Here is a 14,413-nt window from a genome sequence, read left to right as displayed (position 1 = left end):
CCGAATGGCAAAACCTTTTTCAGAATTTTTTTAAAAATGTTTTTGAAAATGTTATTTGTTTGTTTATTTATTTATTTATTTATTTATTTATTTATTTATTTATTTATTTATTTATTTATTTATTTATTTATTTATTTATTTATTTATTTATTTATTTATTTATTATATCAGTGTGTATTATATTATATTGTCCTTTTATTATTGTTTCATACATATATATGTATATATATTATATATATATATATATATATATATATATATATATATATATATATATATATATATATATATATATATATATATATATATATATATATATATATATATATATATATATATATATATATATATATATATATATATGCTTGTATATTTTGTAAATGCACTTATTCTTCTTTAATATATCATTTGTTTGTGTGTGTGTTTGAACTTTATTTTGAACGTTTTATAACAAATCGTTCTGTGAGTGGAAAAAAACTATTTGGTTAAAATGTAAGCCTGCTTCCTTTTTAAAAAAAATATATATTTATCAATTAATTGCAGCGTTTGTCCACCAGATGGCGCAAGAGGGCAGTACACCTCCTCTCCACCAGGGGGAGTTTGTTAGCTGTGTACTGATGTAATTTCTTATTTGTCCACCAGATGATGGTGGTGCTCCAGAAATAAAGGGATGTCTTCTCACTACACGTACACAATAAGATATATAGTCTTTTTATATGATTCTTTTCTTTAATATCATGAGATAAATTACACCTTAATTCTTAATTTATCCTACTTTTATATACAGATACACACATATATACATACAGACAAACCCACACGCATACATACATATATTATGTGTATATCTGTGTGTATATTTATATGTATATATATATATATATATATATATATATATATATATATATATATATATATATATATATATATAGAGAGAGAGAGAGAGAGAGAGAGAGAGAGAGAGAGAGAGAGAGAGAGAGAGAGAGAGAGAGAGAGAGAGAGAGAGAGAGAGTGAAAGAGACATCTCCAGATCTCTAAAGATCATATATTTGGTAGTCCACATCTAATATTTCGGTCTTTAATTTGCACTAAATGCATTACAAGATCAGTTTGATCCACACCCCTCTCATATCATGCTGATGAACTTTTAGGGCAGGGAATCAACACCAATTCTATTTTGCTGGGACCTTGTTAGGATCGCTAATTACATATATGAGATTTCTACTTCTATTTTCTATTTTATTGGCAAGCGGTAGTCCTCCAGAAGGAGCAGAGATGCATGTAAGACCGCAACCCTGCGTCCTGGCCTTGATTGTCAGGGGGAGTGTCTAATTAAATTATATCAGCCAAATTTCTAGAAATAAGAGCTGGACAATCCCAGGTAGGATGAATGCTGTCTCTTCTAATCAGACTAACCTTACCCAAAATGTCTTCCAATTGTCAATAAACGCCATATCGTTTTCAGAAAACCAGCGGCGGAGCGATGACATACGAATAAACATACCTCGTCAGGTTGGGAAGGAGTCCGACATGGTTTTGGCTTAGTTACCAACCAACACATTATACATTTTAGTGACTTCCGACTAGCGTAGACGGTTGTCATTAGCACATGTATGATAATTTTACTGAATTTTTGATCACTCTTTGCCAGCAGCTTCGCATTTGCTTCGATGTCGCCTACTCTCGCTCCTATGGTTGCTGGATTTGGCCTCACATGTCTCAAAATAGAGTCGCTAATCAACAAGGTCAGTTTCACAGCAGGTGTGTCGCTGAGTGAGGAAAAATGACATGACATGAAGAAAGTGGTGGTGTTCTGTGTGCCTCTGTTAAGGACTACGCTTCCTTCCAACCGTCACCCAGAGGTTTGAAGGAACCCACTGCTCGGGAGATGCAGGGCAACGGTTAACAGAAGCTCCTTTAGGTCGGTCTGCCACTACTTTAGCCTTGCTAACTATAGTATCTACCGGACTACGGCTTTGTTGGTAGAGACGGATTTCTAACTCACTGAGCCTCGCCTCCAGCGCTATGACTAAACTACACTTCAGACACTTACCGTCTTCGCCAAAGGAGGCATAGGAATAACTAAACATTTCACAAACTGAGCAGTAAGACGGAGGAGAGAGGAGGCCAGGCTTACAGGCTAGTAAACTGAAAATGTACCGGTGATTGGTGACAATGAAAGTTACAGAAGGGAAAAGGTTCAAGTGCTCAATTGAAAAAAGGAAGTTACCAAATATAGTTTTATATTTACGAGAAAACAAGCTTATTGCCTAGATTTAAAAGATTTGGAGAAAGATTTGAAGAATTGGAGCCTGTGACACTGTGCAAACGGCAGACTGTTATGGCTGTAAGAAACAGCAAGTGATGCAATACATTACTGCCAAAGGTTCACAGACTTCAGAATTCAGAGTACTTCTTGCGACCATAACTCCAAGTCTGTTTAAGATATTTAGCAAAATGAACATGGACATTAAGTTAGTCGGCGTGAGAGAAGACAATGCAGAGGATTGGGTTACATGGAGGTGGATGATTTTTTGCGGTGCTTTTGTAAGGTTGTTTTTTGTTTTTTAAGCTATTATATTGAATGTTATTAAATATACATGAACACCATTATTCCTTAAAGTTTTGTAAGTTCAAATCCAGTCAGTGTTCCAAATTATGATGTTTATTCTGTTGTTTTTTTCTTGTTTTTTTTTAATGGCTTGCAGTGGCACCCATCCAGCAGATGGTACCCTAGGCAACTCCCTACGCCTATGCCAAGAGTCCGGTTCTGGATGTAAAAAAAACTCCAACATTTTTCATAGCAGCTGCAGAATGTTGTTTGGGAAGCTGATGGGAACATCACCACCTTAGGCCAAAGTTAGCTTTGGCTTCCAGTGCCTTCAGCCATCAGATGTATACAGCAGAATATACAGGTTTTCATGTTGACTCAAAAAATCAAAAATGGCCGCCAAGTTTAGCTGACGCTGTGTTATACAAACGGGTGATTGCTTCGCTAAGCACAGTAGCTGACAGTTACAAAGAAGGAAGTGATAACCGTAACCTTGGCTTAGTCGACAATTAATCATATTAGAAATACATTTAAAGCAGCACAATGTAACTTTTTCAGCTTTTGTTGAGTTTGGCGGCTCCTTTGGACAAAAGCGGTAGTGCTTTACCAGTAGTGTGGAAGGGTTCCTACCATGCTCCTCAAAGTTACATAGTGCCAGTGAAGGAGATACAGACCCCTCAGACCATGACAGAGGTTCATTAAACCTGTTGGAAGTTGATGTACCATCACAATGATGATGATGAAATATTAGATTAAGGTGGAAAAGTTACTGCTTTAATGCTTTATATAAATTCTGCTGGCATTATACCAAAAGAAATTCACCCCCCCCCCCCCTGGGTGGAAAATCCAATTTAGATCAAAACAGTTTTTTGAACCAGGCTGTAAATACCTTTATTTCTGCTCTAAAGTTGGACATGTTAACATGGAAGTCTATGGAGATTGAGTCACTTTTGGAGCCAGACTCCAGGAACAAGTCAAGGAACTTCAATGGATCCACGTGAGCTTCAACCCGGAAGTGCGATTGTTGGCGCTTGGAGGGCTAGGGTTAGGGCTAGGGTTAGGGTTAGGGTTAGGGCTAGGGTTAGGGTTAGGGTTAGGGCTAGGGTTAGGGTTAGGGTTAGGGCTAGGGTTAGGGCTAGGGTTAGGGTTAGGGTCTTGCAGGGCTTGCTGGTCTCCCTTGTCGGCTTCTGATCCCTCGGGTGGCGTGGTTGTGCCCTCCCTCCTTCACTATAGTTGTAATTCAGGTAAAAACTTGTTTTCACTTTGCAAACACACACATATACACAGACAAACACACCTGCTCACTCACCTCACCTACACATTGGGGGACACATAATGGCAGTAGTCTAGTCTTGATTCAGTCTCAGAGACCTGGAATGGTTGCTGTTTGTGTCTCTGCCTGTTCTTGTGTCTGTTTGTTTCTTTGTTTTCTCTCTCACAGATTTCAAAGGCTTGTGTGCCCTGTGTTTTTCTCATTTCAGACTAGCAGCGGATTTCCACTTTCCACAAAAAAAAGCTTTTGACCTGTAACATTCCTTCATAAATACAAACACAATGCAGTCCCCAACTTTACAATTGTAATAACGACTAACTTAAGATTCCTTGTTTTTTTAATAGCTGAATGTAAAACAATGAATCATATGCATCACAAACATTGTACAAGAAGTGCATTGGTCAGTTACATTTTCCATGTAATTATGTCTAACCTCATATGGAGGAAAATATCCCCTTCTCCTATCCAGCGTTGTCTGCTTTTGACGAGGGGTGTGTGTGTGCGCGTTCTCTGCATCGGTCGTGTGTTTGGCTTGCTAGTGATATTTGAGACTCGACGTACTTCGGCAAGGAGTCCTACCGGGCTATGTTGGCCGGTGAGACTCCTGACGCAGTAGATAGGTACCGGCAGGCCAAGCGGGCCGCGGCTCGGGCAGTCTTGGAGGCAAAAACTCGGGTCTGGGAGGAGTTCGGGGAGGCCATGGAGGAGGACTTTCGGTCGGCCTCGAGGAAATTCTGGAGGACCGTTCGGCGCCTCAGAAGGGGGAAGCAGTACTCTGCCGGCACCATTTATGGTGCTGGTGGGGAGCTGTTGACCTCGACTGGGGACATTGTCGGACGGTGGAAGGAATACTTTGAGGATCTCCTTAACCCGACTGACATGCCTTCCACTGAGGAAGCAGAGGGTTGGGGCTCGGAGGCGTGCTCATCCATCACCCAAGCCGAGGTCACCGAGGTGGTTCGTAAGCTCCTCGGTGGCCGGGCACCGGGGGTGGATGAGATTCGCCCTGAGTACCTCAAGTCTCTGGATGTCGTAGGGCTGTCTTGGCTGACACGCCTCTGCGACATTGCATGGAGGAAGGGGACAGTACCGCTGGGGTGGCAAACCGGGGTGGTGGTCCCTCTGTTTAAAAAGGGGGACCGGAGAGTGTGTTCCAACTACAGGGGGATCACACTTCTCAGCCTCCCGGGGAAAGTCTACGCCAGGGTACTGGAGAGGAGATTACGGCCGATAGTTGAACCTCGGATTCAGGAGGAACAATGCGGTTTTCGTCCCGGTCGCGGAACACTGGAATAGCTCTATACCCTCCGCAGGGTGCTCGAGGGTTCATGGGAATTTGCCCAACCAGTCTACATGTGTTTTGTGGATCTGGAGAAGGCATTTGACCGTGTCCCTCGTGCCATTCTGTGGGGGGTGCTGAGTGAGTATGGAGTCCGGGGCCCTCTACTAAGGGCTGTCCGGTCTCTGTATGATCGAAGCAGGAGTCTGGTTCGCATTGCCGGCAGTAAGTCAGACTTGTTCCCGGTGCATGTTGGACTCCGGCAGGGCTGCCCTTTGTCACCGGTCCTGTTCATAATTTTTATGGACAGGATTTCTAGGCGCAGCCAGGGGCCGGAGGGGATCCGGTTTGGGGACCTCAGGATTTCATCTCTGCTTTTTGCAGATGATGTTGTCCTGTTGGCTTCATCAGACCGGGACCTCCAGCATGTGCTGGGGCGGTTTGCGACCGAGTGCGACGCGGCAGGGATGAGAATCAGCACCTCCAAGACCGAGGCCATGGTTCTCGACCGGAAAAGGGTGGCATGCCTTCTCCGGGTGGGTGGAGAAGTCCTGCCTCAGGTGGAGGAGTTCAAGTATCTCGGGATCTTGTTCACGAGTGAGGGAACAATGGAGCGTGAGATTGACAGGCGGATCGGTGCAGCGTCCGCAGTAATGCGGTCGATGTACTGGACCGTCGTGGTAAAGAGGGAGCTGAGTTGAAAGGCGAAGCTCTCGATTTACCGGTCAATCTACGCCCCTACCCTCACCTATGGTCATGAACTTTGGGTAGTGACCGAAAGGACAAGATCGCGGATACAAGCGGCCGAGATGAGTTTCCTCCGCAGGGTGGCTGGACGCTCCCTTAGAGATAGGGTGAGGAGTTCGGTCACCCGGGAGGAGCTCGGAGTCGAGCCGCTACTCCTCCACATTGAGAGGAGTCAGCTGAGGTGGCTTGGGCATCTGTACCGGATGCCTCCTGGACGCCTCCCTAGGGAGGTGTTCCAGGCATGTCCCACCGGGAGGAGACCCCGGGGAAGACCCAGGACACGCTGGAGAGACTATGTCTCTCGGCTGGCCTGGGAACGCCTCGGACTCCCCCCGGAAGAGCTGGAGGAAGTGTCTGGGGTGAGGGAAGTCTGGGCATCCCTGCTGAGGCTGCTGCCCCCGCGACCCGGTAACGGATAAGCGGGAGAAGATGAGTGAGTGAGAGTGAGTGACGTACTTCGATGGTAATTAATTTTAAATCGACAGTACATGAAAATAACTTCAGTCTTGTCCTGCGAACCATATGGCATCTTTTTGAAAGTGAACTTGCCGTTCAAAAGTCTCTTTTCATTCTCCATCTTTCCTCGCTTTTCAAAAAAATTTGCAGTAGTTCACCAGACTTTTCCTCAAACTACGGGTGCCGTTGACCGCCAGAAATTGACAGCCCTAATATATATATATATAAATTTATATATATATATATATATATATATATATATATATATATATATATATATATATATATATATATATATATATATATACATACATACATACATGTATAATATAATATATGTATATATATATATTATATATGTATTTATATATTTAAAAACAATTATTTATGTCATATATTCAAATGCATATATATGCTTCAGGTTTTTACCAACTTGGTATTAACCAATAATATGTATGCATACAAAAAAACGAAACAAAATCTTTGCCTCTCTCTTTTTTCTTTCACTCCAGGATCTGCAGACAATGGTGGAGCAGTTGGCCAGATTCCTAGGTGTTTCTTGTGATAAAGCTCAAGTGGAAGGCATGGTGGAGAGCTGCAACCAGTTGATTGAGCAGTGCTGCAATACTGAGGCCCTGTCCATCTGCAGGGGTGAGTGAAAGGGTGAACAGAAGACAGCAAGAAGGTACTTGTATAGAAACTTGGCACAAACAGTAAGGACATTTGTGTTTGGTAGATTATTTCTTTTTTGTATGAATGCTTCTTGGCAATAAATCTTACATCATTGGAAATACAAAGAAATAATCTTCCAAACACAAATGTCCTTACTTTTTGTGCCAAGTTTACATGCTCAAACTATAGCCCCACAAAGAGTGCTTTGATTCTCGTCAATCTTTTCCAAGAGCTTAGCAAAAAAGAGAGAAAAATATCTAACGTGACATCTCACCTCTATAAAATGACAAAATAAGGTAGAATAATTAAAGCTTCAGTAACAAACTATGTCACAGTGAGGGTAACACTGACGAAAGATAAACCCCTGCTTGATTTTTATGATTGTGTAGAAGTTACAAAGCTCTCTGTTTATACTTTATGGACAGATACACTGAAGTCCACTCTCAGCTTCGTTATCAGTTATGGACATGGACAATTGCTATTATGACTAATAACCTAATAAGGGGAGTACATGTAAAAAAAACCCATTAACTTCTATGTGATTTTGAGAGCTTTTTAAGACAGTACTACCATAATCTACTCTATCCAGTTAAGTCCAAGGAACAAGTTTGAACTCAAAGCTTTTGTCACTTTTCAAACATACTCATTTGCTCAGACACTGTTGCTGCCACCATCACCAAACATTTTCTCTCAAGCCTTGAAGGAAATCTGCAAACCACCTGGACTAGGTGAGCTCAGATCCACTTCAGCATTTGAAATCATTTAGTGTTTCAATGCTAATTCAGCTATTTCCACTAGTTCCCACAGCTGAGGAGGTGAATCATTGAGGATTATGCTGTGGTGTACGGTGCTTCATTCTGCATTGGTCAGGCTTCATTGGAAGTTCTGAACTTCTTTGACCTGATCTAACTGGTTGTCGAGCAAACCCTGAAACTTGAATACCTGCAGAAAGGATTTGAGCGTTTGTTCAAGAGCTCAATTAGCCTCAAGCCTTGGACTTTCCTGGCTTGGCTTGACTCACTTTGACTGTGGTTGAGAACTGAAGTTAAAGTGCACTACTCATTTGACAACTCTAAATACTATTTCAAATTTCTAATCTAGTTACTGTTTGAAAGGCCTTTGTCTTTAGTTTTTTTCTATGTTATATGTTGTGTCCTTTTTGTAATGTTTGTTTTAATCATTTTAACAATATACTGTAGTTAAATTCAAACCTTGGTCTCAGTGTTTAACTGTCCTTCATTCAGCTCCTTGAGTCGAGCCTGTCACTAGCCCACACTTGATGGTAGCCTGATTATATGTGCTACATAAGCAAACATTAAGCACAAACTTCAGATCATAAACGTGTGAATGTGTCAGTGTGTGTCAGGGTACTGACTGTATAGACATATACGTAGACGCCTCATACACTGATGCTGCCTATTGGAGCTGACATCCAGCGCGGCCACCATCTTGGATGGGTTTTATCCCCGACTACAATCATCCAGAACTCCCCGAATTTTTTATTTTTTTTTAAAGATTTTTTTGGGTTCTAGTGGCCCTTTATTCAAACTGCAGATATGAAAGGGGTAGAGAGAGAGAGATCAGGGATGACATGCAGCAAAGGTGCGCAGGCCGGGATTCGAACCTGCGACCGCTGCAGGAGGAGGACTGTAGCCTCAGTATATGAGCCGCTGCTTAACCCACCGCGCCACCGAGCGGCCCACAACTCCCTGAATTTTTACCCGATTTTCACACGGTTTGGTTTGTTACAAACGGCAGAGATTTAGTTATGATACAGGACGCTGTCACACATTAAAAATACGTACTTTTATGCTGAAAGACTTCGTATTATGCTCTTTAACAAAGACATATGGTATGGCATATTGATAAATGTATAAATTAATTAATTTTATATTTTAATAAAGAAACAAGTTTGATTGTTTATTTGAAAGGGAGAGTGGTGTGTTGTTTTTAATTAATTAATTTATTTTTTCTTTGTTTCTTATTAATATTTATTTTTATTTAATGTTTTGAAAAGTTAAAGAGGAAAATATTGATATTTCTATTATTGTAAATCTTTTTTTTTTTCTCTTATTGCCCTCAATAAATATATCTATTAAAATAACTCCAGGTCATTCCAGGGTCTTATACTACCCTGTTAGGCTTAAACTGGGGCTGGGGAGCTAAAACCCTTGAAAAAGAACTGTTTTGCAGCTTCTTGCCATTTTGTGGCATGGTGTGGGAATAATCATCTCAGCTTGAATGTCAACAAGACGAGAGGAGATTTAATTTTATTTGTGGATTTTATGAGAACCAGGATTAAGTTCTGTAGTTTCTCCAGTATGGGGGAAAAAGTTAAGGTGGGGCAGGAGAATAAATATTTTGGTGTTCACCTGGACAACAGACAGGACTGGAGATGCAAGACTGATGCTGTTACTAAGAAACAACAGAGCAGACTCTACTTAAAGACGATTAGGTCCTTCAGTGTTTCCAGCAAGATGTTGAGTATCATCTACTGGATTACATTTTCACAGGATTTGGATTTTAAATTTGGTGACCAAGTCTCTTTATTGAAATCATTAGGAAGTTCACATGCATACCTTTTTCCATTTGTTTTTTTAACATAAGGAATCAGTTAATTTTGCAAAAAGATTTTGTTCAGTTCCATTGAACTTAATCAGCATTGGTTGCATTTTCCTTTAACAATTTTAATCTATTGGGCAGATTGATCAACATGCAGATGAAACATGCTTTATTTGTTTAAGTAGAACACCACAGTAAAACATATCTTGCTTGATCTACTTTAATGAAAAATTAAGGCGACTTTTTCGCATGAGATTTTAATATAGATTTTTATGCAGATCAATATATACTAGTCTTTCTATAAACTACTTAATTTTTAGTATGTACAAAATTCATTTGCAAGTAAAGTCAACTTAATTTTGATAAATAAAGTAAACTTAACACAATTAAGTTGACTGTACTTGTAAAATGTATTATTTACATACAAAAAATTAAGTAGTTTAAACAAAGACTAGTTTTTCTTGATCTACATAATAATCTCATGCAAAAAGTCATGCCTTATTTTTTGTAAGTAGATCAATCACAATATTTGTATCAGTGTAGCAGGTGAGTTAAGTTGCTGCCGTGGCAAGTTGCATTTCCTCTGCTGGTGGATCAAGTCAAATAAAATGTGATGTTTTCTTTATGAAAAAAAAAAACACTTTTCAGAAAAACTCCGTCTGTGCAAACCCTAACTTTTGGTTCTCTCTCTGCAGGTCGTGTGGGTCTGTGGAAAGATGTCTTCACAGTAGCCATGAATGACAAATTTGATGCAGCATACAGACAGAAGATGGGCAAGTCCGACCTAACGTTTGACTTCTGCCTGTGACTGCCCTGGACTGCTCTCTCCATCCGGCCCTGCTTCTACTGACGATACCAGTGCTAACCCTAAGCCATGCTTGTCAATCTGAGTGAATGAGTCATAAGTTAAATCATGTCGTCTATTACTGGGATCAATTGTAAGACTTCTCACATAATTCAGTCTTGAACAATTTAACAAGATTTTAAATATCACATATTTGTGGCCTGAAAGAAATCACTCGAGAATTCCTTAAATGTTACTGAATTTTTCTCAGTCAATATTTAAATCAAGTTTCCTGTCACTCCAGCCTTCAATATATATTCACACTTCTGTGCAATGTAAGTGTATATTCTGCAAAGCGTTGGACTGGTACTAATTTTTCAAGGTGAATAAACCTCAAAGCTCAGATCCAATCATTTGTGTGTAAATATCTATGATTAGACTCTTCTAATAATCACACGTGTGGTGGAATATGGTTAAAAACATCGCTAGGTAGGAACAGAATAGTTCATCACACTCTCACGTAGCACTTATCAATCACTATGTTTCAGCTCAAAGTTTTTTTACATTGAATAATTTTTTTAAAGAAAAGTTGAACCCTAATTTAGTCCATATTACTCAGTGCCATTATGGAAAAAAACATTATTCTTAAAACTACAGACATTAAGTGGTAGTAGAGTCATTTGGCCTTTGCATCTAGATTCATCTGATTTGAATGAGAATACCCGTTTTTCTGGAAAGAATGACGCTAAAAGCCTTATTTGTGAGATGATAAATGTTTAGTATGTCCAGGACAAGAGTGGGAAAAACAGAAAATGTGCAATTGTTGGAATAAAACACTACTTAAGAATGCATCCATATACTGTATATATATCCAACATAGATACAATTTTGAATTTCTGGCCTTCATCACATTACAAAGTTAATTTAATAACCTTTCATCAATTAGCAATGTTGCCATTCCACTTTCCAACAACTCCAAGACATTCAAGCATTGAAAAAGTGAAAACATGAAGCATTTCAAATGTTATTTTCTTACATTCTTCCTGTTAACATGACTTAAAGAGTCAAACAATGCCGCACAAAACAAAGGAGATTTTAAGAGAACCAGGATTAAGTTGTATAATTTCTCCATTATGGGGGAAAAGGTTAAGGTGGTGCAGGCAGTACTCGAGTTGTAAAAATAAATCAGGGGGGGTGGTGGATTTGATCATATGGGGACAGATAATTTGTGCTGATTACAAATAATATAATATATTACAAATAATAGCAGTGACCAAAACACCTGCAGAAATACTGCAGGAATGACATAGCAGCAGTTAAATGCAGCCTTCTGTAAGCTTTAAATATCCACTGGGCTTACATGGTGGGAAGGTGGCTCAGTTGGCAGAGCGTTCGCCCATGAACCTGAAGGTCAGTGGTTCGAACCCTAGTTCCTCCTGTGTCCACCAAAGTGTCCTTGGGCAAGACACTGAATCCCCCGGTTGCTCCCGGTAGTCAGGCCAGCGCCGTTGTATGGCAGCTCCGCCGACAACCGGTGTGTGAATGTGTGAGTGTGTGGGTGAATGTTTGCAGTGTAAAGCGCTTTGGGGCTGTAGGAGTACAGCTGGAAAGCGCTATATAAGTGTAAGCCATTTACCATTTACCATTTACATCAAATACATCAAAACACAACAATAAAAAACACTTTTCTGAACTTATCAATATGACTCTGTCCTTCACAGGATAAGTAACATGGATCACTGCAAAAACTCACAATCTTAACAAGAATATCTGTCTTATTTCTAGTTAAAATGTCTCATTTTAGTAAAAAAATCTCATTACACTTAAAACAAGACTCATCACTGGAAAAAAACAACAATTTTCACCTGTTTCAAGTAGATTTTCACTTGAAATAAGTAGAAAAATCTGCCAGTGGGACAAGATTTTTTTGCTCGTAATAAGAAGATAAATCTTGTCCCACTGGCAGATTTTTCTACTTATTTCTAGTGAAAATTTACTTGAAACAGGTGAAAATTGTCAAATACGTTATTTTTCTGGCGATGACTCTAAATGTTGAAATAGCAGTAAAACCACATTCATTGATGAAATGACATAAGGGATGGAAAGGGGGGATGGCAGTTTTACAGGGGGGATGATTTGGACCGTTTTTATTTCAGGGGGGATGATTTGGACTGTTTTTATTTCAGGGGGGATGATTTGGACTGTTTTTATTTCAGGGGGGGATGATTTGGACTGTTTTTATTTCAGGGGGGATGATTTGGACTGTTTTTATTTCAGGGGGGATGATTTGGACTGTTTTTATTTCAGGGGGGATGATTTGGACCGTTTTTATTTCAGGGGGGGATGCCATTTCCCCTCATCCCGCCTCATCCCCCCTCAACTTGAGTACTGGGTGCAGGAGAATAAATATTTTGTTGTTCACCTGAACAGCAGACTGGACTGGAGATACAACACTGATGCTGCTTTGAAAAAATGAAAACATGAAGCATTTCAAATGTTATTTTGTAACATTCTTCCTGTTAACATGACTTAAAGAGTGAAACAGTGCAGCATCAATATTTTCACGTCTTTGGAGGCTAGTCAAGTACTCGTGTTCTTCCTCATCTATGCCAGTGTGACATAAAAACATGTATTGATGTCCTCTGCAAGATATAATCTTGAAGGCACTATATGTTTTCCTAAAATCTCATTATCCTTTTGCGCTGCCATAACAGAATACCGCCATCTTAGAAATTAACTTTGATGAGAACAACCCCATACAATCAAATCCCACTCTTTTGGACCTTTTGCCAACAGTCTGGAAAGTCCTTTTTGGCTTTGTTTCAGTACATGTCATACCCATTACTTCCAAGAAATGTCTAGAATATTGATTTGTCTGATCACAATACACATTTCTACAGTCCCAGATGTCTCTATTTCCAGAAAAGTTGATCTCATCTTGGGCAAGATGAATATATGGTTATGTTTTTTTAGGTGCCAGTTGTGGATATAGGTCTGTATTGTAGTGCAATCCAATCAAAAGTGCTCAGTAAGTAGCAGATGTTTACACCTTGGCCCGGTTGTTCAAGAGAAATCTGGCAGCCTTAATCCTATTAAATAGAATCAAAAGGATTAAACCTAAAGTCTATATTTTCTTTTTCTTTTTTTTTGACGTTGCAGGGGGGATTTAAGACCCACTTTCTGGTGCTTAGAACCTTTGAGTAAAATTCATTTTGATCCAAAGTATCAAAATACAGGGATTTTCCTGGTGCCAGAAAAGGCTAGATGAGGAAGCATTAAGTAAAACCTCAGAAAGAGAACTAACTGAAAAAACAGAGTTATGTTAACGGTTAAGAGTTAAGAGAATGAAAAACTGCATTTTATTCCCACTTCTTTTACAATTTGTATCAAGTAGTACACACAAATGTATTTTCATGCGCTGCTTTCATGAGTTTCTTTATGATGCTTTTTATTTCATACATTTTATACATCAAAATCACAAAGAAAATAAAAATACAGTCAAGTGTGATATGTATGGTAAATAAAAAAAGGCTATGAATTAAAAATGTTGAAAGTGTTCACAGTAAATAAAGGTTCAATCATTTGAAAATTCAAATTTTTGCATATGTTCTTTGGTAATCCACTGATCATTTTTGAGGTCTTTTTTCGGTTACAATTGAGGCCCAAATTAGTAAAAACAAAGACAAACAGTGCAGAAATTGTATTTCTGCAAAAATACAGAAACATTTTCACTAAAGTTAACTAAATTTGGACATTTTTATCCAGATTACACCTTTTGAGCGATTGGGCCTTGGTGAATGTGTTCCACAATGCCTCTTGACTGATCAAATTTGAGCAGAGTGTCTATAAAAAAAACACAGGGCAAATGACAAATGTTACATCAACTATAGATTTTCTAAAGCAAGGCTTAATTCAGTCACTGCAAGTTAGCTATTTTCACTTGGCTATCTTGAATCTAATATAAAGCATTATAATTTCAAGAGTGGTTACTGCAACGACATCCAAAAATAGAGCTGCCAGAGCTGAAGCAAGAACTAAGAGAGCCCAGCTGGGAACCTCATCCCTCAGCCTTCCACTTACTCACTTATT

General features: G+C 39.4%; 1 protein-coding gene across 1 annotated transcript in view; it reads left to right on the top strand.

Moving 5' to 3' along the window:
* sult4a1 (sulfotransferase family 4A, member 1) overlaps window positions 1-11,589 on the top strand; it is a 47,531-nt gene extending 35,942 nt beyond the window's left edge. The window contains exons 6-7 of the mRNA XM_061714866.1: window positions 6,819-6,957; window positions 10,236-11,589. Of these exons, the coding sequence (XP_061570850.1) occupies window positions 6,819-6,957; window positions 10,236-10,348 (252 nt within the window). The 3' untranslated portion in view covers window positions 10,349-11,589. The remainder of the gene's footprint in view (window positions 1-6,818; window positions 6,958-10,235) is intronic.
* The last annotated feature ends 2,824 nt before the right edge of the window (window positions 11,590-14,413 follow it).

The sequence above is a fragment of the Cololabis saira genome, chromosome 23 (assembly GCF_033807715.1).
Source record: "Cololabis saira isolate AMF1-May2022 chromosome 23, fColSai1.1, whole genome shotgun sequence".
In the NCBI taxonomy this organism is placed as follows: domain Eukaryota; kingdom Metazoa; phylum Chordata; class Actinopteri; order Beloniformes; family Belonidae; genus Cololabis; species Cololabis saira.
Note: the sequence above shows the minus strand (reverse complement) of the source record. Positions and strands in the feature narration are given on the sequence as shown.